Here is a 21,738-nt window from a genome sequence, read left to right on the forward strand (position 1 = left end):
TAGACCATGCTCACTTAAAACAGCGCTGCTTCTCTCTCAGTCTGACTCCCCCGCTGTTGCAGACAGGAGTGTGTGTGTGTGTGTGTGTGTGTGTGTATGTGTGTGTGTGTGTGTGTGTGTGTGTGTGTGTGTATGTGTGTGTGTGTGTTTGTGGGTACGCCAGCGTCGGACAGTGTGAGAGTGAACGCTGCAGTCAGTGGGAAGGAAGTAGAAATTTAAATCAATCAATTAATCAATCAATCAATCCGCGATTTTTCTTTTGTTCTAGATTGACTCAAGACCCATCAATTACATCATCCAACATTGTTTAAAGGACTAACACATTCCCCTTGACAGAATCGCTTCATATTTAGTCGTTATGGTGCTATCAACATATCCATTTGTTGTCCGCGATCTTGTTTTCTCCCGGAGTGAGCCGGGGAGTGATATGTGATTCGGTTGTGGGCGGGTCCTGAGCCCAGGACCGTGGATTGTTGCCAATAAAGACGTGTAAATGGCCAATCAGAATCGAGAAATTTGCATGCCGTTGTATAAAGTAAACTAACTTGATCATTAATCTAGCTGTTGTATCTTTACGCTTATGAAAACATTAAATAATATGTATAGGCTATAGGCCGCCTATATTCTGAAATGGCTTAATGCAGGGGTGGCCAACCTTTTTTGAACCAAGATCTACTTTTTTATTTACCACCTAGCCCGAGAGCTACCAGCCAAAATTGTATATTGTAAGCCGTCATTTGAGGCTTTATAAAAGCAGCATAATGAACACAAATCTGTCAGTGCCGAGTCCGACCTCATCTTAAATAACAAACAGCATTGCTTGTTGTAGTTAACAAGGAGAGGAAGAGTTGATTTAGCAACATTTTTTTTTTTTTTTTTTTTTTATCAAATTTTATTAATCAAGATCTACTTGAAATCAGCCCGCGATCTACCTGTCGGTCGCGATCGACTGGTTGGGCACCACTGGCTTAATGGCTATCCGAGTCCTCGATATCCTCGTGGACGGACCAGTATTTATATGATCATATCATATTCATATTCATATCATAGTTTACTCTTATCAGCCTACCAGCATGTAATACGTTCTTTGTTAGAACTCAACTCGTTATTATTTTGCGCATAGATTGCAGAAATACGGGAACGTTTTGATTTAGGCTTTGACACAGAATACAAGTCATGATATCACCCACACGATATATGCTCTGTGTCCAGAGCATGTATGCTTTTCATTAATTTAAGACACATTTATTGCAAGGGTTTTGTATACACATACACTCAACAAATAACCTCTGTCTGTTCTCGTTGCAAAGCGCGTTTATATCGTGGGTGTTCATATGACTTGTATTCTGCTTACAGCTTCGGGGTTCCACTTATTACGTTTAACAATGGCAAAGCCTTTTAAATATAATCAAAACGTTCCCGTATTTCTGCAATATATGCGCAAAATAATAACGAGTTGAGTTACGCGGAGCGCAGTCGGTGCTTATTTCCGCGTTGTAAAAATATTCTACCACCGCGCGCCAACTACGCATGGTCTGACCTGTGCTTAAATATACGCACAAAGTCAAGCACAAGTTCAAATTGATGAATCCCACACTTTGCTTAGAAATGATCGTACGCACGGGTTACGCACATATCTGTGCGTATGTCAATTTGATAAATGAGGGCCCAGGCTCTCCAATTCTATAGGTTAAAGGCCTCGCTAGAGTAGGTTTTGAGGTCTCTAGATGTGACTGTTTTGTGACAGCCAGCCTTTTGTTTTAGCTTTTTGCGGGTACAGAATATCATATAATGATCGCTTAACCCGCATGCTATAACCCCTTTATTGGAGATCCTGGACTTGTCAGAGGTCAGAATGAGATCAATGGTAGTCTGTGTTGATTCACATATTTGTGTGGGTTGGGTGATTAGCTGGCTGAGGCCGTGCAGATCACAAAACCTACTGAAGGACTTGAAGACGGGTGCATCTTTTCGTTGCATATCCGTGTTCCAGTCTCCAATAAGAATTTTTTCTACATCCTCAACTCCAGCTAAACACCCGTCAAATATATCATAAAAGCCACTATGATCTGGCGGTCTGTAGATTGAGCCAACTAGTACGGATTTCGCCCTTTTGAACAGGATTTCAACCCATACCGTTTCAATCCGTTAATGAATTTGGTATCTTTATACACCACCTCCAGGGAGCTCCACAAATCATGTTAAACCCAGATTCGGCTCAAACAAGGGACTAAACACGTTTCACAATTATGCCACATCAATGTGGAATGCCCTACCCACAGCTGTAAAGGAATGTGAATCACTACCCACCTTCAAAACCGCTCTTAAAGAGCACCTACGGGATGCTGCAATTCGAAACTGGCCCCTGTAAATGTCCTAACCCCCCCCAGGTATGCAGTGGTGGGCATACGCGGTCAAACGACGTTTAGGCTACGTCACTGAGACAGAAGTGCGCGCATCCTATTATTATGCAAAGTCTAGGTGATAAGTGCCGGCCGGGGTGCCTATACGGCGCGACGACACAAAAATGACTCGTCGCGCCGTATACCCCGGCCGGCACTTATCACCTAGACTGTGTGTGTGTGTGTGTGTGTGTGTGTTGTGTGTTGTGTGTTGTGTGTTGTGTGTGTGTGTGTGTGTGTGTGTGTGTGTGGAGTGTTGGGCGTACGTCTCGTCCCCAGCTCCGCCTCATGAAAGAGGAGAGAGACATGTATGCGCGGGAGCGCGCGTGCACGTGGCGTTTGGCCTTGGCCCATATTACGACTACACCACTGCCCCCCCACCCCACCTACCCAACCCAATGTACAGTTTCTTCCCCCTCAAATGTATACTACTCTCTCTTTTTAGAAACTCTGTCTCTGTTAATCAGAGTTTCCAACGCCAGGGTCTATGTGACAGGCGTTGTACTCTTAAACAGTACTTTGTAGATCTGGTATGTCATAAATGTCTGGATGTAACAGTACTGTCTATCTGTATGTCATGTATGTCATATATGTTATGATGAATTGAAAATGGGGGACAAAGACAAAAGTCTTTCTCTGGTCTGCATCCCCTTAACAATTGTGTGTATTGAGCCTTATTGTAGTGTATTGTACCCATTCTGCAATCTGTTAATAAAAATGTCAATCAATCAATCAAACCCAAGTGAGGATTCAGCACATGGTGATTTCCACTCCATTTACACAATATCTCACTTTCTTAAATGTTTTTGATTGTTTTTAATAGTATTCTAGACATGTTGTTTTTGTTTTCTTTATGTGAGCAGCCCACCAAGCCACATTCCTTGTATGTGCCAATATTACTTGGCGAATAAAACTGATTCTGATTGGAGCAGCAGCCCCAGATTTAATATCCGGTGACATCACACATTTGAGAATTCTATCTCTGATTTCGGCACATGTTTTGACATTATGACTGAATTATGCTGGGGGGTAGGTGTGAATTCATGACATTTCCCTTTAAGGAAAGGAAGGCCTATTGCTGACAAGTCACTTGTCTGTAACCATGGAAACCCAAACATCAAGAGCTGGTGTAGCAGACAATCTGCATGCTTATATGCCTATGTATATGCATGTATGTGTTCCTATGTGTTTAGTATCTGGTATACAGCTTACATATAACCCCATAAACACATACATATACAAAAAACACAAGATAGGGCACAAGTAGGCTATCTTGTGTTTTATTTTAAATAAATGTATGTATGTGTTTAGTACGAGGTTATATTATGTAAGCTACCAGATAGCACTGGAATACAACAAATAATTAATTAATTGAATATAGATTTCTGCTGTAATTTGTTTGTTTTTTGTAATAATTAAATTAAATTAATGAATTTAGGCGAAACCTATAGGCTAACATTACCGTTTCAAATAATGCACCCAAGATAGCAAGCCCAAAACCATGCAGACCCACCAACAAATCGTCCCTGCCAGATGTGCATGAGTGAGTGAGTGAGTGAGTGCGTGAGTGAGTGTGTGAGTGAGTGAGTGAGTGATCCCAATTTCTTGCACACTGTTGAGGCCTACAGCCTTAGTTAAAAGTTGTGAAAATAAACATTTAGTCATCTAAAACAGTTGACCTGTGAAATGTGTTTATTTCAACATCTATAGTTTAGGCCTACTGATTAAATGTAGAATTAGTTCATTATCCCTTGAAAGTTGATATGCAATTCCTAGAAAGATGCTGACACTCCACGTCGCGCACACTGAGAGTGGGGGTGGGAGGGAGGAGGGGGGGGGTACTTAAACCTACTACTAATCCTGTTGTCCTCAATCTCTCACCGACAGTCCCTGGAGAGGAGAGGGACGGGCGCAGCCCCCAGGACAATCCACTTGTAGGCGCTTATTGCAAACAAATAAATAAACAATAAACAAAACTTGCTAGTATTACCGTGCAGCTTATTAATATGACGTATCTCTTCTTTATTTACCGGCTTTAAAGACGTCTTCCAAGCGCGTGAGTCCGCTAATTGCCCTTTCGGTCGGAAACAGTTAATCCAATTTCAGCACATCGCAGTTAAGCGGACATAACCTCTGTCCCGCTGGACTGCTGGTCCACAATGAGCGCCGCGGACAATTCAGACGCGGATTCCAAGTTGGAATCGGTGATACAGGTGATGTAGACTATAGCATTTTTTTTTTTATTCCAGGACTTTTCTTAAAATGTCTTCCTTGGTAGGACTGTTTAGCATATTACAGGACATTTACGTTTGGTTTTTTAACTATGGCTGTTTGATTTGTTTGTTTGTCTGTGCCTGCAGTCTGTCTATTTGTGTGTGTGTGTGTGTGTGTGTGTGTGTGTCTGTCTATAGTGTATGTGTCTGTCTATATGTGTGTGTGTGTGTCGGTGTGTGTGGGTGTGTGTGTGTGTGTGTGTCTGTCTATAATGTGTGTGTGCATGTGTGTGTGTGTGTGTGTGTCTGTCTATAGTGTATGTGTGTGTCTGTGTCTGTCTATTTGTGTGTGTCTGTGTGTGTGTGTCTGTGTGTGTGTATGTCTATGTGTGTGCATGCATGGAGAGAGAGAGAGCTGAGATCAGAGTTCTATTTTCATTAGTCAGCCCAGTGTCGTCAAGTGTAACTGCTGTGACACCATCTGGTCTCGGCACAGGCTCCTTCCGACAAAAAAAATACATATAACTACGTTTTGAAAGCACATTGCAGTCATAAAGTCAACCCAAATCATGTGGGAGTGTGTGCATGAGGGAGTTATGTGATATAGATTACCACAAAGTACTCAACCTGATGTATAGGCCTTGATTTAATTCATTGATTGAAAACTTTATTAACAGATTGCAGTATGGGTACAGTACAGTACAGCTCAATACATACAATTGTTAAGGGGATGCAGACCAGAGAAAGACTTTCGTCTTGTTTACATCAGGGTCCCCCATTTTCAATTCATCATAACATATATGACATACATGACATACAGATAGACAGTACTGCTACATCTATACATTTATGACATACCAGATTTGCAAATACAGTACTGTTTGTGATACAAAAAGAGTCCAGAAAAGAGAGTATATACATTTGACGTAGAAACTGTACATTGGAGGAGGTTGGGTGGGGGGGGTGGGGGGGGGGGGGGGGGGGGGGACTGTACATTGGAGGTGGTTGGGTGGGTGGGTGGGTGGGGTGGGGGGGGGGGGGGGGGGGGTAGGAGGGCGGCCTTCACTATGAATGTACAGACTCTACAGACTTTGAAAACATTGTTTCTCTGAAAATGTAAAACTTGAGTTTTATGGCTTTGTCTGAGGTGCTATATCACTGTTTAATCAAACACCTTTGATCCTGGTGTATTCTCCATATTTTCCCAACATGCACTATTATTACCCTCACCTCTCACTGTCTCTCTTTCACATTTCGTTGTGTTAATAATGTCCACACGTCTGTTTCCATCAGAGGCTGGAGGAGAGCGTTCTGTCTGACGAGAAGCGGCTGACGGTGCGAGGCACCTCCCCAGACGCCACTCCTACATGCCTGCCCGCGCGCGTCCGGGAAATCGTTACAAAGAACCTTAACGACAACTGTGAGTGGCCCGGCCCGTCACCTCAGAATAATTCAAGTATCTGTCTGTCTGTCTGTCACTCTGTCTGTCACTCTGTCTGTCTGTCTGTCTGTCTGTCTGTCTATGAAAAGAAGGGTTGTGCTTTCAGCCTTTCTTCTCTCTCACCTGTGCAGCATGTTGACATTAACGTGAGTGTCTGTCAGCAGCAGCAGGGACCATGTCCTCCGTCATGTCGCTCCAGGAGGAGACCCGCGTGCTGCAGGGGGAGCTGGGAAGGTTGGAGGACCTGCTGGCTCACAGCCGAGCGGACCGGGACGAGCTGGCCATCAAGTACAGTGCCATCAGCGAGAGGGTAAGGAACACACAATGACAATAACGTATTTTTTGTTTGTTATTGCTATTAAATATATGTATATCTATTTATAATTAATTAATTTATATTTATATATATTTTTTGGTCTCCTTCGGTTGTTTTCTTGCTTGGTTGGTGTCTCCATTATGTATTGTTTACCCTTGCTCCTAAAAAGAAACACTAATACATTGCATACGTAAACACGACTTAATATGTAAACAAACCATCATGAATGGTATTGTTGCAATGAATGAAAATAGAATAAATAGAAAATCTGTAATTACAACAATTGAAGGAACAGTTTTATAGATCTATAGAGCAGATCTATAGAATGGAAACAACAAAAGGAGACTTGGGGCCAGTTGGAATGAAAGGGATTTTATGAAGGAAAGGTTTTAGGACTGGGAGAAAGAATTCCTGGGTATGATGGGAATAGCCATTGATTTACTAATTATCTGTCCATCTAATGTGGATGCTTTGCACGCTTGAGCAACTCCTGTTGTCTGCAGGCTACTCTGGGCAGGGGCACTAAGCCGGAGTTGTTATTAAAAAGACACAATAAAGACGAGGTTTAGCAGGTTCTAGGGATATTTAACTATGTAGAGAATGTAGAGAACGGATACAAAGGTGCCGCTCTCTCCCTTGTTTCTTTTTTTATTCCTTTCTTTGTCTGTTCATGAGAGATTTGTTGGTCCCCCTGGTAACGGGTTGGAATGAAGTGAAGTGGTATGTTGCTATGGCGTTTGTCACCCTGGGTGACTGTAAACAGGGTCTCCAGTGGAGAGAAAAGTGGGTGGGGTGGGGTGGGTGTTATATAGCCTAGAGATGCAGCTCCCTGATTCGCTCACTTCTGCCCTCTTTTCCAAAATTCCATGATTCAGTTCAGATGTGTAAATTGAATGATAGAATTACGGAATTTGGAAAAGGGGCAGAAGTGAGCGATTCTTGGAGCTGGGTCCAGGCCAGGTGCTATAGGTTGTTTACATTTAACATTATGTTAAGTGCACCATACAAGCTTAGGATCCAAAAGACCAATCCTTTATACTTGTATTATGCCAACCAATGAGTAGTCTGAAATAGAGAAAAAAACGAATACAAATTATGTTCCAAGTTTCAAGTTTTGTTTTATTTGTCACATGTACATTATAGTGAAATTCTTGGTTCCGCATGACCCTCCTGAGATTGTGCTTCATAAAACAGTAAAAGACCAAACAATATACAAAATATACAATATACCAAACTAAGTCATAGACCCCTATTATTACAAATTCAATGACACATCTGTACAGCTTTTGTGAAAAGGCTTTTATGAGGACAGCTGCTTGTTCTTGCAACACGTTCTGAAGAGAGTTTGGGACACTTGCTTGTTGCGGAGATTGCCCTGCATAACGTTAAACCTTTTGCCTGGTTTACCTAGCCTTTTACATGCCCCTGAGTTGCATTCACTGTGAAGTAAATTTATGGTTGTACTAACCTTTGTCTAATTGTTTTACCTTACTTATTTTAAAATGATTGGTTTTGACCTCCACCCCCCCCCCCCCCCCCCACACACACACACACACTAAAACACCATCTTAATGAGCATCTGTACCTTTCTGTTCTAGTGCAAAAAGGTGCATGTTTTGAAGAATGGAACAGTTTTCCAGCATAACATTCAGGGAGAAGATGGGGCCAAATTTAGTTGAGGAAAGCAAAATGTCAGTTTCAGATTATTATTATTATTATTATTATTATTATTATTATTATTATTATTATTATTATTATTATTATTATTATTATTTTGAATATTCTTCTTCTGAGACATTTCTGCAAGACGTCATTGTGTTTTGTCAGACTTCAATCTTAAAAACTCCATATCTTTGGTAGCAGCCGTTGTTATATCACGGTTAGAATGTTCAGTCATCAGTTCTCTCTCTTCCTTCTCATCACCTCCTCAGTTGGAGCAGGCGCTGCGTTTGGAGACCGGAGAGGGAGACCATGACTCGCCGGAGTCCCGCAGCCTGGCGCAGCAGAACGTGGATCTCCGCAGGCGCCTGGACGAGGAGCAAGCGTCCTATAGGCGGAAGCTCACTGCCTATCAGGAGGGTCAACAGAGGCAGGCGCAGCTTGTACAGAAATTACAGGCCAAGGTACTCGTTTCAGTTTCTGACAGTAATACCATCCGTCAATTATCTGTTCAGTGACGGATCAATGTAGCTGCAGCCTTATTTAGCACATCACGCAAACATACTGTTGTTGGTCTGTGTGTGTGTGTGTATTATTATTATTTATTACCCAGGGACAGTGCACATTGATCAACATCTTCAGTTTCCACATCAATGTAAATTACAACAGAATTAGCTAATGAGCTACTTTTAATCTGTAGTCCCTGCCTAACATGCATGTCTTTATGGACTGGTCCTCAGCTCCTCTCCAGTCGAATTGCTGCAGGGTTTAATCTGAAATATTTCCAAATCCTCTGCCATCAATCGTGTCGTTTCTAGAGCCTCCTTTCTCTCCTTCACGCAAAGTAAAATCTACTCTCAGTGAAAGTGAAACTTAAGCTACTGTGTACTGCGACTCTGCTGCACAGAGACTTATAAAATAGATAATAGATATATGAAAATGAACTAAATTGGTTTAATTTCTATTAAAAAACAAAGCATATATGCCAGTGGAGGCGGTGGACAAGTAATGTACTCAGTGGATGCCTGAACACGGAGTAACACCAGTATCACAAACTACCACAGCAAGCCTAGCCTTGAGTCCAAGACATACAACACACACTATACAGAATCACTGTGAAGCACTTTTTGGCCTATAGTGCAAGAAAAGTGCTATAGAAATGCAGCCAAGACAGATTTCTCCTTTGGGAGACAATAAAGTAAGCCTCATAACCTTATTATTTATCCTATTTTCCACTAGCGCTCATCTCCCTATGCTTCCTCTTTTGTTGTTGTTGTTCTTATGTACCACAGTTGCTATTGCATGTACATATTTGTGTTTTATTACACGTATATGTTCATACATACAAACTATTTACTGTTTTATTCTCCACCGATCGATTATCCATAGCAACACTACTATCACCGACATCCTAAGGTTTCTCTCCTCCACATTGCCTGTGGTGCTTTTTTCCCATTGCTAGGTTTTTAGTGAGTTTTTCCTTACCTTCGCTCGCTGGGTATGTCAGGGAGTGTTGTTGTGGATTTCATGATGGGTTTTTTGTTTTTGATTTATTGTGATGTTTCTTCTTGACCTGTTTAAAGAAGACTTGTCCAGCCCATGGGGACATTGATGTGTGTTTGCTGGTTTTACAAATACATTTGATTTGATTTATTATAGAATGGGTTATATTTGTCTTCCAGGTGCTGCAGTACAAGAAGCGGTGTGGAGATCTAGAGCAGACTCTGCAGGAGAGAGCCTCCGAGCAGCTCAGAGTAAGTGTCTTCACTACGGGACACACACCGTCCAAATTGACCCTGAGTTCGTCCGCCCTTCATACCTAATGCAAGCGCTGTACGCAGGAAGCTTTTCATAATCAATTCTCTCATCTTTAGAGTCACGGTGAAATGTCCAACAACGGTCGGCATCAAGACGAGCCAAGCAGCAGCCTGGAGGACGCTTTGATCCGATTGGAGGAGGAACAGCAAAGGTACTGTATCGTGATATCAAAAGATACATGTTTAAAATGTACTGAATGATGTAGCATCAGATATCTCTTTTTATCTAGGATCATTAACCACGTTCCCCTTGACAATCTCCTTTTAATCAGATTTTAAAATGTTTTGCTGATCCTGGGTCAGCTTTTAGCTTTTTTGAGATTCAGGCCAGGCATTAGCTGGAGTAAGCAGAAGCCAAGGACACCAGAGGAGTTGTCATACGAATACAATAACAGTATCTAACGGCACAAACCACTTCTCCATTGTTGCTGATTCATGTTGCTGCCTGGAATGTACGCAGAAGATCACATGCTGTCATACTTCCTCTTGTGTTCACAGGAGCAGTAGCCTGTCCACCGTCAACGCCATGCTGCGGGAACAGTTGGAGCAGGCCGGACTGGCCAATGAGGCGCTCAGCCAGGACCTACGCAGACTCACCGTCGATTGGACAAAAGCCAGGGAGGAACTAGAGCAGAGGGAATCTGATTGGAGGAGAGAGGAAGAGGTTGGAGGGAGTAGCCTTTTCCCCTGCAAAATTATTATTGTCTTTTTTAAGAAAAAGTGAAGTGAAGATAATTTATCTCCTAAATGCTGCCTCCCTTCCTCGGCTGTTTCTCTCTTTCAGTCTTTTCACAGTTACTTTAGCAGCGAACATGGTCGTCTGCTGACTCTGTGGCGACAGGTGGTTGGGTTCCGGAGGCATGTTTGCGAAGTCAAGAGCGGCACTGAAAGGTGAAAGACTACTACCTAGCCAAATTAATACTACCTAGCAAAATGAATACTACCTAGCCAAATGAATACTACCTAGCCAAATGAATACTACCTAGCAAAATTACTACTACCTAGCAAAATGAATACTACCTAGCAAAATGACTATGACTACTACCTAACAAAATTACCATGACTACTACCTAGCAAAATTACTACTACTGTATCTAGCTAAATTACTAATACCTAGCAAAATTACTACTACCAAGCTAAATGACTGCTACCCAGCAAAATGACTACTACCTAGCTAAATGACTACTACTACAGTACCTAGCTAAATGAGTTTTGGCTTCTACAATTACGTTGAATTTCATTTCAACAACTTAAACAATAATGTTAGTGATAGAAGGGAACTCATTTTGTGCAAAAATGGAAAGCTTGCCAATGTTCATGAGGCAGAATTATTACAATAGCCGATAATACATTTTCCCAATGATAAATCCCTAAACGGGTGGACCGCGCGGGCGGTCCAAAGTGACGTCAGACTACACCTCCCTATTGTTCCATTATCACTTTTAAGTTCTCAAAGTTTGATCTCGCATATCACCATACACCGCACCTCACTCTCTCTGACATTCCTCTCTCTCTCTCTCTCTCTCTCTCTCTCTCTCTCTCTTTCTCTCTCTCTCTCTGACCTCCCTCTCTCATCTCAGGGACCTGTCGGACATGCGTAACGAGCTGGCACGGCTGTCCCACTCCACTCAGCTGTCCTGCGCCGGTCTGTCCGCCACGCTGAGCACCCGGGAGGGGGGCGCGGCCCTGGCGCTGGAGCGGGAGACGGCTCTAAGGGCTCAGCTGGAGCAGCGGCTCAGGGAACGGGTGGCGGAGACCATGAGCATCCAGACCAGGACGGACGCGGAGAGGACCGAGCTCAACGGCAGGTGAGATAAGTTTACCTCTCCAGTGACCAGTCGTACGATTTTTGTCAACTAATTCAGTGGCTCTTAACCTTTTTGGTTTGTGACCCCTAAAATCAGCGGGGGATGTCTGTTCGTGACCCCGCCTACATAGTCAAGCATAGACAGAACGGTGAACTTTGACTGGCATAGCGGTGAAAACCAATTGACTGTTAACACTTTGACTGCCATGAAACGTGTTTTGACGTCATTGCTGGCCATGCTCAAGTTGCCGGGGGACGCTGTACAGCGTCCTTATATCAATATTTCAAAAATCTGCGATCGGATTCATATGTCCCCTCCGCTGGCCTGAGATCCACCAGCAGGACCCACTGAGCTCTCTGGCGGTTCAGGAGCGCCATCTGGTGGCCGATCGGCGCAATCGCTTTAACAGGAAGTGGCATAGAGGTTGTGCTACGTCCGTAGTACTTCCGGGTGCTCGCTATAGGTCCCGCGACTCTGGCTCGTCACGCTACACAGTGATCGATTGCCAATAACTCGATAAACAACATGATTTGGACGTATATACCATTATACAAGCTGGAGATGGACCGGGTAAATTTACATCCCATAATGATAAGATTTCAACTCTACGATGATCGCCCAACGGCGCGCGGAGACTGGGGTGAGTTTCAGCGTGTAACGTTACCGTCTTCGATACTAACTGCTATTATCAACATTTGACCCACATTAGATGATTGGTATAACGCTGCCCACGGAATTATAAACGGCCCCTAGCCCATCCGGTCAACATCAGATGACGTGTAGTAACTTCTAGAAGTACGTCTAGTTGTAATTTTTTATATCGCGCTGATTGCCATAAAACTGTATTGCATCATCAATATAATGTATTTGGGGCTATAGATCACGTTCTGGAGAAAGCTGCAGAAAGAGATGAAAACATACTTATACATTAGACCATACTTTACTATGAATATGTGAATGAAAAAGTTTAACGTTGCTACACAATGAACAATACATATAGGACTTTGAATGGGCCCTAATAATGGCAATGTAGCAATAGAATTTAAAAAGTTATAGCCCTGCAAAGAAGGGGACTTTCTCCATAGACAAATAGCGCTGGCAATCTATGGTATATCATGAATTTAACCTTAGGCAACCAAAGTGTTAATTGTATTTATGTTGATGGCAGTGAGTGCTGCTCAGGAAGCACTATTTATTTGATTTTAATTATTTTATTTTAATACTTTATACTAATAAGTATCTTGTACAATATCATCCTTAACTGAGGATGAGATTGTTAATGATGTTGATAATGATGTAATTGATGATGTAATTGATGTTGATAATGATGTAATGTATTGAATATTGTTGTAAGTGCCAGACCCCAGGAAGAATAGCCTTTGTCAAGTGCAAAAGCTAATGGGGATCCTAAATAAACATAAACATAACTGATTAATCAACCAAAAAAACAGCTGACAAAGAGGGCCCAGCTATAAGGTTCGGTCCTTTCTAGCCTGTTTTGTTTTATGTTCCGTTAGAGGTTGGTCATCATTGGTCAGTTTTTGCATTAGATCAGTCAGTATCAACAAAACATAAATGTACAGAGATTATCTTATGGTCTTTCTATGTGTACAATATAGGGACTATAATTGCTCATAGAAAAAACACTAATAGGTGTCCAGGGCCCTGTTCCTCGTACCTGGCTAACTGAGTTAGCCGGACATTTTCAGCATAGCTTGACTTAAGCCAGTCCTTTCCGTTACCTGACGCTCGATTGTCTAAATCAGTGGTTCTCAACTGGTCTAGCCTCGGGACCCAACATTTTCCTTAGTCATTAAGTCGCAACCCACATTTTTTAACCACTATGATTTATCTATTTAAAAAAAATTGCAGTAATACACAATCTTTCATGCACTGTTAAAAACATGAAATAAACACAAAAAGTGCAACAAAAGTGCAACTAGGGCTAAAAACCCAATGAAATAAAATAATAATAAATAATATAGCTTCTTAGCAGATTTCTTAGCTTAACATAACAGACCTAAGTTTGGGGGAACTAATGGGATAACTGGGGTTGCAACAAAAGTGCAGCTAGGGCTAAAAACCCAATGAAATAAAATAATAATAATAAATAATTATGCTTCCTAGCAGACTTCTTAGCTTAACATAACAGACCTACAGTAAGTTTGGGGGAACTAATGGGATAACTGGGGTTGCAACAAAAGTGCAGCTAGGGCTAAAAACCCAATGAAATAAAATAATAATAATAAATAATTATGCTTCCTAGCAGACTTCTTAGCTTAACATAACAGACCTACAGTAAGTTTGGGGGAACTAATGGGATAACTGGGGTTGCAACAAAAGTGCAACTAGGGCTAAAAACACAATGAAATAAAAGAATAATAATAATAAGAAATAATATATTTTTCTTAGTAGACTTCTTAGCTTAACATCCCAGGGAACTCATGGGATAACTGGGGATGTTGTTTGCTCCTGACAAGAGTCTCAAAGTATGGGGTGATTGTAGACAAAGCAACTCTGAGGTCATGCTCAATGTCCAATCTGTTCCTCTGCTTTGTCTTCAGCTGGACCAGAGCTGAGAAACCACTTTCACAAAGATAGGTAGTGCGAAAAAAAAAATATATATATATTTTTTTTACTTTTTTTTATATATACACATCCGCGACCCACTCAAAATGGCCCCGCGATCCACTTTTGGGTCGCGACCCACCAGTTGAGAAACACTGGTCTAAATCACTATGACAACAGATCAAAACTTTTGAACCTGGTCGAGGGCAGTTTAGTTCAGTTAGCTGGATAAACCATGGCCACACCCTCGCAAAGAAATGCCAGCTCGCTTCCTGAAATAATTCTCAGTCTAGATCCAATTATACCATTCTGAATTATGTTTTTGTGCTTTGTTTTTCTAGAGGGGGCTTTTGAAATGTAAAATAATAGACCTAAAATGCTGATACTAAATTTACTTTGTCCTAAATAATGCACATTATATATAGGGCGTTCGCGAGGTGCGATATACACATTATGTGGTTATTTTAATAACGCGCAGGATTGCAAATGTGAATCCCGCGGGGATGTTTTTAATGAATGAAACCTATCGCTCGTTTGGCTCTGATTCCTTTCATATTCTCCGCTGTGGATGTTTAACGGAGCGCCTGGATTTTGTTTCATTCAAGCATAAATTGAAGTCTTCATGCGTGGATTGTGGATATGAATTACGACAAATCTGAATGTGGATTGTTGAATTGTCACTGTCACTCACACGTTATTGTGATATTGTAACTGGGATTAAAATGTTTGAGATGCGGTTTGATTTGCTGACGTGGACGTGACTTGAGAACATTTATGAGCAATTATACAACGGCATGCAAATTCCTCGATTCTGATTGGCCATTCACACGTCTTTATTGGCAACAATCCACGGTCCTGGGCTCAGGACCCGCCCACAACCAAATCACATAACCCTCCCCGGCTCACTCCGGGAGAAAACAGGATCGCGGACAACAAATGGTTATGTTGAAAGCACCATAACGACTAAATATGAAGCGATTCTGTCAAGGGGAATGTGTTAGTATTTTAAACAATGTTGGATGATGTAATTGATGGGTCTTGACTCAATCTAGAACAAAAGAAAAATCGCGGATTGATTGATAGATTAATTGATTGATTTAAATTTCTTCCTTCCTACTTTCTACTGACTGCAGCGTTCTCTCTCACTCCGACGCTGGCGTACCCACAAACACACACACACACATACACACACACACACACACACACACACACACACACACACACACACACACTCCTGTCTGCAACAGCGGGGGAGTCAGACTGAGAGAGAAGCAGCGCTGTTTTAAGTGAGCATGGTCTATTGAATTGATTGATTGGTTGATTGCTAATTTTATTACTGTACCCCTGGTTTCCAACTGGTTAAGTTTAGGCTAAAAGAAATAAATAAAAAAATAGGGCGAAGAAAACGTTTTTTTCCTATAGGGCAAAGAAAACATTTTAATAAATTTTCAATCAATCATTCCAATAATACACAGTTGGATGTGTTAGTTGGTTGGATGCACTTCAAGCTGCTTCCACATGAGGCAACTTCTCTCAATCATTCCAATAATACACAGTTGGATGTGTTAGTTTGGTTGGATGCACTTCAAGCTGCTTCCACATGGAGTTGTGGGAACTACTTTTTCTGGCGGATGGTTTTTTCAATAAATCTTCGATTAATGTGTGTTTATTGTATAGAAATAAGGTTGGATGAATCTGGCAGTTGTATAAAAGCTTTACACCACGTGCAGTCGTGATTTGTGACCAATAAACCATGCCTAGGGGGGTCTAACGACCCTCGGCTGCGCCTCGGGCCTAACAACCACCCCTAGGCATGGTTTATTGGTCACAAACCACTCCTGCGTGTGATGTAATGCTTAATTGCAAGCCTTTGACGTTTTGATGAATGCATTTGAGAAAATGCATTTATCTGTTCAAGCACTGTTAGTGTTATCTGATGATGAACAAGAAGGTGATTAACATGACTGGTGTCACTGGTATAAACCAAATGTTAATCAATTCAATGCATGTATGGATGATGTCCGAAACAGATTAAAACCTGATTAATAGTGAAACTGTAGCTCCCTCCAAGCCTCTCTTATTTCAGGGGGTCGAGCCTTGAAAACGTTGGGAACCATGTATTTATATATAAAGTACATGATACCTAAGCCGAGCGCACAGTACAGATATCCTCATAAGTATCTATTAATTCGTATCAATTAGATACTCTTTGGGCTTGTTTGTATCTACTTATTCTGAACGAGTTTAACTAATTATTTTCGCTAGCAAGATCTCATTCGATTATTCATTCCATTACCTACTGCCAGCAGGCACATTTAAAGAAATATAATCTGATTGATTGGGGTAATGAGGGATTTAAAATTAGCCTATAGATTATGCATTTAACTTGTCGGCGAGGCTATTGAGCCGTACTGTATTGTACCCATTCTGCAATCTTTTAATAAAGTTTGAAATCAATCAATCAATCAATGCCGTTAGAAAATCAGGATTTCTGCGATCGACACCTGCTGTCTTTTCAGGTGAGGCGGCCGCACGCAATTATCCTGAGTATCAAGTCTGGTTCGAATTAACAACACTGAATCAGCGTTCGAGGAACAGGGAAAGCCCGGATTCAAACATTGGGTTAATTTAATCTGGATAATGGGACTTTTGATCTACTTAGTTGAACCAGGTACGGGGAATATGGCCCAGGTGGTGTGTAGAGAACTAGAACGCACCCTAGTCCTCGGTGCATTAGCGACTCTGCAGGGAGATTGTGTGAACCTCTCCAGTGAAAACTCCTCAAGAAGCGGCTGGCGACTCCACATGGATCGGAGGAGGCATGTGGTCGTTTACGCCCTCCCCAGGCCAACAGATGGTAGCTTAGCCTTATCTCTATTGATTCGCTACCGGTACAAGTACTGCCTTCATCATCATCATCATCATCATCATCATCATCATCATCATCATCATCATCATCATCATCATCATCATCATCATCATCATCATCATCATCATCATAATCTGCAATTGTATGTGTTTTAACCATCAGGTTGTCAGACTCGGTGCGTGAGGGGGAGAGGTTGAAGGGTCAGATTGAGGAGAGAGACAGAGACATCGCTACACTGACCAGGAGACTAGAGGTAAGAGATTGACTGGCCAATGTAGATCTCTGCCTGGAACACTTTCTCCTATAGGTCCCCTTACCAAAATGTATTGTTGGTATAGGTCAGGTACCTCCAGACTCTTTAATGTTCTATAGGTCAGGTACCTCCAGACTCTTTAATGTTCTATAGGTCAGGTACCTCCAGACTCTTTAATGTTCTATAGGTCAGGTACCTCCAGACTCTTTAATGTTCTATAGGTCAGGTACCTCCAGACTCTTTAATGTTCTATAGGTCAGGTACCTCCAGACTCTTTAATGTTCTATAGGTCAGGTACCTCCAGACTCTTTAATGTTCTATAGGTCAGGTACCTCCACTCTTTAATGTTCTATAGGTCAGGTACCTCCAGGCTCTTTAATGTTCTATAGGTCAGGTACCTCCAGACTCTTTAATATTCTATAGGTCAGGTACCTCGAGACTCTTTAATGTTCTATAGGTCAGGTACCTCCAGACTCTTTAATGTTCTATAGGTCAGGTACCTCCAGACTCTTTAATGTTCTATAGGTCAGGTACCTCCAGACTCTTTAATGTTCTATAAGTCAGGTACCTCCAGACTCTTTAATGTTCTATAGGTCAGGTACCTCCACACTCTTTAATGTTCTATAGGTCAGGTACCGCCAGACTCTTTAATGTTCTATAGGTCAGGTACCTCCACTCTTTAATATTCTATAGGTCAGGTACCTCCAGACTCTTTAATGTTCTATAGGTCAGGTACCTCCAGACTCTTTAATGTTCTATAGGTCAGGTACCTCCAGGCTCTTTAATATTCTATAGGCCAGGTACCTCCATACTCTTTAATGTTCTATAGGTCAGGTACCGCCAGACTCTTTAATGTTCTATAGGTCAGGTACCTCCAGACTCTTTAATGTTCTATAGGTCAGGTACCTCCAGGCTCTTTAATGTTCTATAGGTCAGGTAACTCCAGGCTCTTTAATGTTCTATAGGTCAGGTACCTCCAGGCTCTTTAATGTTCTATAGGTCAGGTACCTCCAGACTCTTTAATGTTCTATAGGTCAGGTACCTCCACTCTTTAATGTTCTATAGGTCAGGTACCTCCAGACTCTTTAATGTTCTATAGGTCAGGTACCTCCAGACTCTTTAATGTTCTATAGGTCAGGTACCTCCAGGCTCTTTAATGTTCTATAGGTCAGGTACCTCCAGACTCTTTAATGTTCTATAGGTCAGTTACTTCCAGACTCTTTAATGTTCTATAGGTCAGGTACCTCCAGGCTCTTTAATGTTCTATAGGTCAGGTACCTCCAGACTCTTTAATGTTCTATACGTCAGGTACCTCCAGGCTCTTTAATGTTCTATAGGTCAGGTACCTCCAGACTCTTTAATGTTCTATAGGTCAGGTACCTCCAGACTCTTTAATGTTCTATAGGTCAGGTACCTCCAGACTCTTTAATGTTCTATAGGTCAGGTACCTCCAGGCTCTTTAATGTTCTATAGGTCAGGTACCTCCAGGCTCTTTAATGTTCTATAGGTCAGGTACCTCCAGACTCTTTAATGTTCTATAGGTCAGGTACCTCCAGACTCTTTAATGTTCTATAGGTCAGGTACCTCGAGACTCTTTAATGTTCTATAGGTCAGGTACCTCCAGACTCTTTAATGTTCTATAGGTCAGGTACCTCCAGGCTCTTTAATGTTCTATAGGTCAGGTACCTCCATACTCTTTAATGTTCTATAGGTCAGGTACCTCCAGACTCTTTAATGTTCTATAGGTCAGGTACCTCGAGACTCTTTAATGTTCTATAGGTCAGGTACCTCCAGACTCTTTAATGTTCTATAGGTCAGGTACCTCCAGACTCTTTAATGTTCTATAGGTCAGGTACCTCCATACTCTTTAATGTTCTATAGGTCAGGTACCTCCAGACTCTTTAATGTTCTATAGGTCAGGTACCTCCAGACTCTTTAATGTTCTATAGGTCAGGTACCTCCAGGCTCTTTAATGTTCTATAGGTCAGGTACCTCCAGACTCTTTAATGTTCTATAGGTCAGGTACCTCCAGACTCTTTAATGTTCTATAGGTCAGGTACCTCCAGGCTCTTTAATGTTCTATAGGTCAGGTACCTCCAGGCTCTTTAATGTTCTATAGGTCAGGTACCTCCAGGCTCTTTAATGTTCTATAGGTCAGGTACCTCCAGACTCTTTAATGTTCTATAGGTCAGGTACCTCCAGACTCTTTAATGTTCTATAGGTCAGGTACCTCCAGACTCTTTAATGTTCTATAGGTCAGGTACCTCCAGACTCTTTAATGTTCTATAGGTCAGGTACCTCCAGACTCTTTAATGTTCTATAGGTCAGGTACCTCCAGACTCTTTAATGTTCTATAGGTCAGGTACCTCCAGACTCTTTAATGTTCTATAGGTCAGGTACCTCCAGACTCTTTAATGTTCTATAGGTCAGGTACCTCCAGACTCTTTAATGTTCTATAGGTCAGGTACCTCCAGGCTCTTTAATGTTCTATAGGTCAGGTACCTCCAGACTCTTTAATGTTCTATAGGTCAGGTACCTCCAGACTCTTTAATGTTCTATAGGTCAGGTACCTCCAGGCTCTTTAATGTTCTATAGGTCAGGTACCTCCAGACTCTTTAATGTTCTATAGGTCAGGTACCTCCAGACTCTTTAATGTTCTATACGTCAGGTACCTCCAGACTCTTTAATGTTCTATAGGTCAGGTACCTCCAGACTCTTTAATGTTCTATAGGTCAGGTACCTCCAGGCTCTTTAATGTTCTATAGGTCAGGTACCTCCAGACTCTTTAATGTTCTATAGGTCAGGTACCTCCAGGCTCTTTAATGTTCTATAGGTCAGGTACCTCCAGGCTCTTTAATGTTCTATAGGTCAGGTACCTCCAGGCTCTTTAATGTTCTATAGGTCAGGTACCTCCAGGCTCTTTAATGTTCTATAGGTCAGGTACCTCCAGACTCTTTAATGTTCTATAGGTCAGGTACCTCCAGACTCTTTAATGTTCTATAGGTCAGGTACCTCCAGGCTCTTTAATGTTCTATAGGTCAGGTACCTCCAGGCTCTTTAATGTTCTATAGGTCAGGTACCTCCAGGCTCTTTAATGTTCTATAGGTCAAGTACCTCCAGGCTCTTTAATGTTCTATAGGTCAGGTACCTCCAGGCTCTTTAATGTTCTATACGTCAGGTACCTCCAGACTCTTTAATGTTCTATAGGTCAGGTACCTCCAGACTCTTTAATGTTCTATAGGTCAGGTACCTCCAGACTCTTTAATGTTCTATAGGTCAGGTACCTCCAGACTCTTTAATGTTCTATAGGTCAGGTACCTCCAGACTCTTTAATGTTCTATAGGTCAGTTACTTCCAGACTCTTTAATGTTCTATAGGTCAGGTACCTCCAGACTCTTTAATGTTCTATAGGTCAGGTACCTCCAGACTCTTTAATGTTCTCTAGGTCAGGTACCTCCAGACTCTTTAATGTTCTATAGGTCAGGTACCTCCAGACTCTTTAATGTTCTATAGGTCAGGTACCTCCATACTCTTTAATGTTCTATAGGTCAGGTACCTCCAGGCTCTTTAATGTTCTATAGGTCAGGTACCTCCATACTCTTTAATATTCTATAGGTCAGGTACCTCCAGACTCTTTAATGTTCTATAGGTCAGGTACCTCCAGGCTCTTTAATGTTCTATAGGTCAGGTACCTCCAGACTTTTTAATGTTCTATAGGTCAGGTACCTCCAGGCTCTTTAATGTTCTATAGGTCAGGTACCTCCAGACTCTTTAATGTTCTATAGGTCAGGTACCTCCAGACTCTTTAATGTTCTATAGGTCAGGTACCTCCAGGCTCTTTAATGTTCTATAGGTCAGGTACCTCCAGGCTCTTTAATGTTCTCTAGGTCAGGTACCTCCAGACTCTTTAATGTTCTATAGGTCAGGTACCTCCAGGCTCTTTAATGTTCTATAGGTCAGGTACCTCCAGACTCTTTAATGTTCTCTAGGTCAGGTACCTCCAGGCTCTTTAATGTTCTATAGGTCAGGTACCTCCAGGCTCTTTAATGTTCTATAGGTCAGGTACCTCCAGACTCTTTAATGTTCTATAGGTCAGGTACCTCCAGACTCTTTAATGTTCTATAGGTCAGGTACCTCTTTAATATTCTATAGGTCAGGTACCTCCAGACTCTTTAATGTTCTATAGGTCAGGTACCTCCAGGCTCTTTAATGTTCTATAGGTCAGGTACCTCCAGACTCTTTAATGTTCTATAGGTCAGGTACCTCCAGACTCTTTAATGTTCTATAGGTCAGGTACCTCCAGACTCTTTAATGTTCTATAGGTCAGGTACCTCCAGACTCTTTAATGTTCTATAGGTCAGGTACCTCCAGACTCTTTAATGTTCTATAGGT

General features: G+C 41.8%; 1 protein-coding gene across 1 annotated transcript in view; it reads left to right on the forward strand.

Moving 5' to 3' along the window:
• Window positions 1–21,738, forward strand: part of crocc (ciliary rootlet coiled-coil, rootletin) — a 172,407-nt gene that overhangs the window by 7,344 nt on the left and 143,325 nt on the right. The window contains exons 2-10 of the mRNA XM_084316245.1: window positions 5,909–6,035; window positions 6,221–6,366; window positions 8,304–8,495; window positions 9,714–9,785; window positions 9,906–10,000; window positions 10,347–10,512; window positions 10,633–10,739; window positions 11,429–11,656; window positions 17,256–17,346. Coding sequence (XP_084172371.1) covers window positions 6,232–6,366; window positions 8,304–8,495; window positions 9,714–9,785; window positions 9,906–10,000; window positions 10,347–10,512; window positions 10,633–10,739; window positions 11,429–11,656; window positions 17,256–17,346 — 1,086 coding nt within the window. The 5' untranslated portion in view covers window positions 5,909–6,035; window positions 6,221–6,231. The remainder of the gene's footprint in view (window positions 1–5,908; window positions 6,036–6,220; window positions 6,367–8,303; window positions 8,496–9,713; window positions 9,786–9,905; window positions 10,001–10,346; window positions 10,513–10,632; window positions 10,740–11,428; window positions 11,657–17,255; window positions 17,347–21,738) is intronic.

The sequence above is a fragment of the Notolepis coatsorum genome, assembly GCF_963971535.1.
Source record: "Notolepis coatsorum genome assembly, chromosome: 6".
NCBI classification, from domain to species: Eukaryota; Metazoa; Chordata; class Actinopteri; order Aulopiformes; family Paralepididae; genus Notolepis; species Notolepis coatsorum.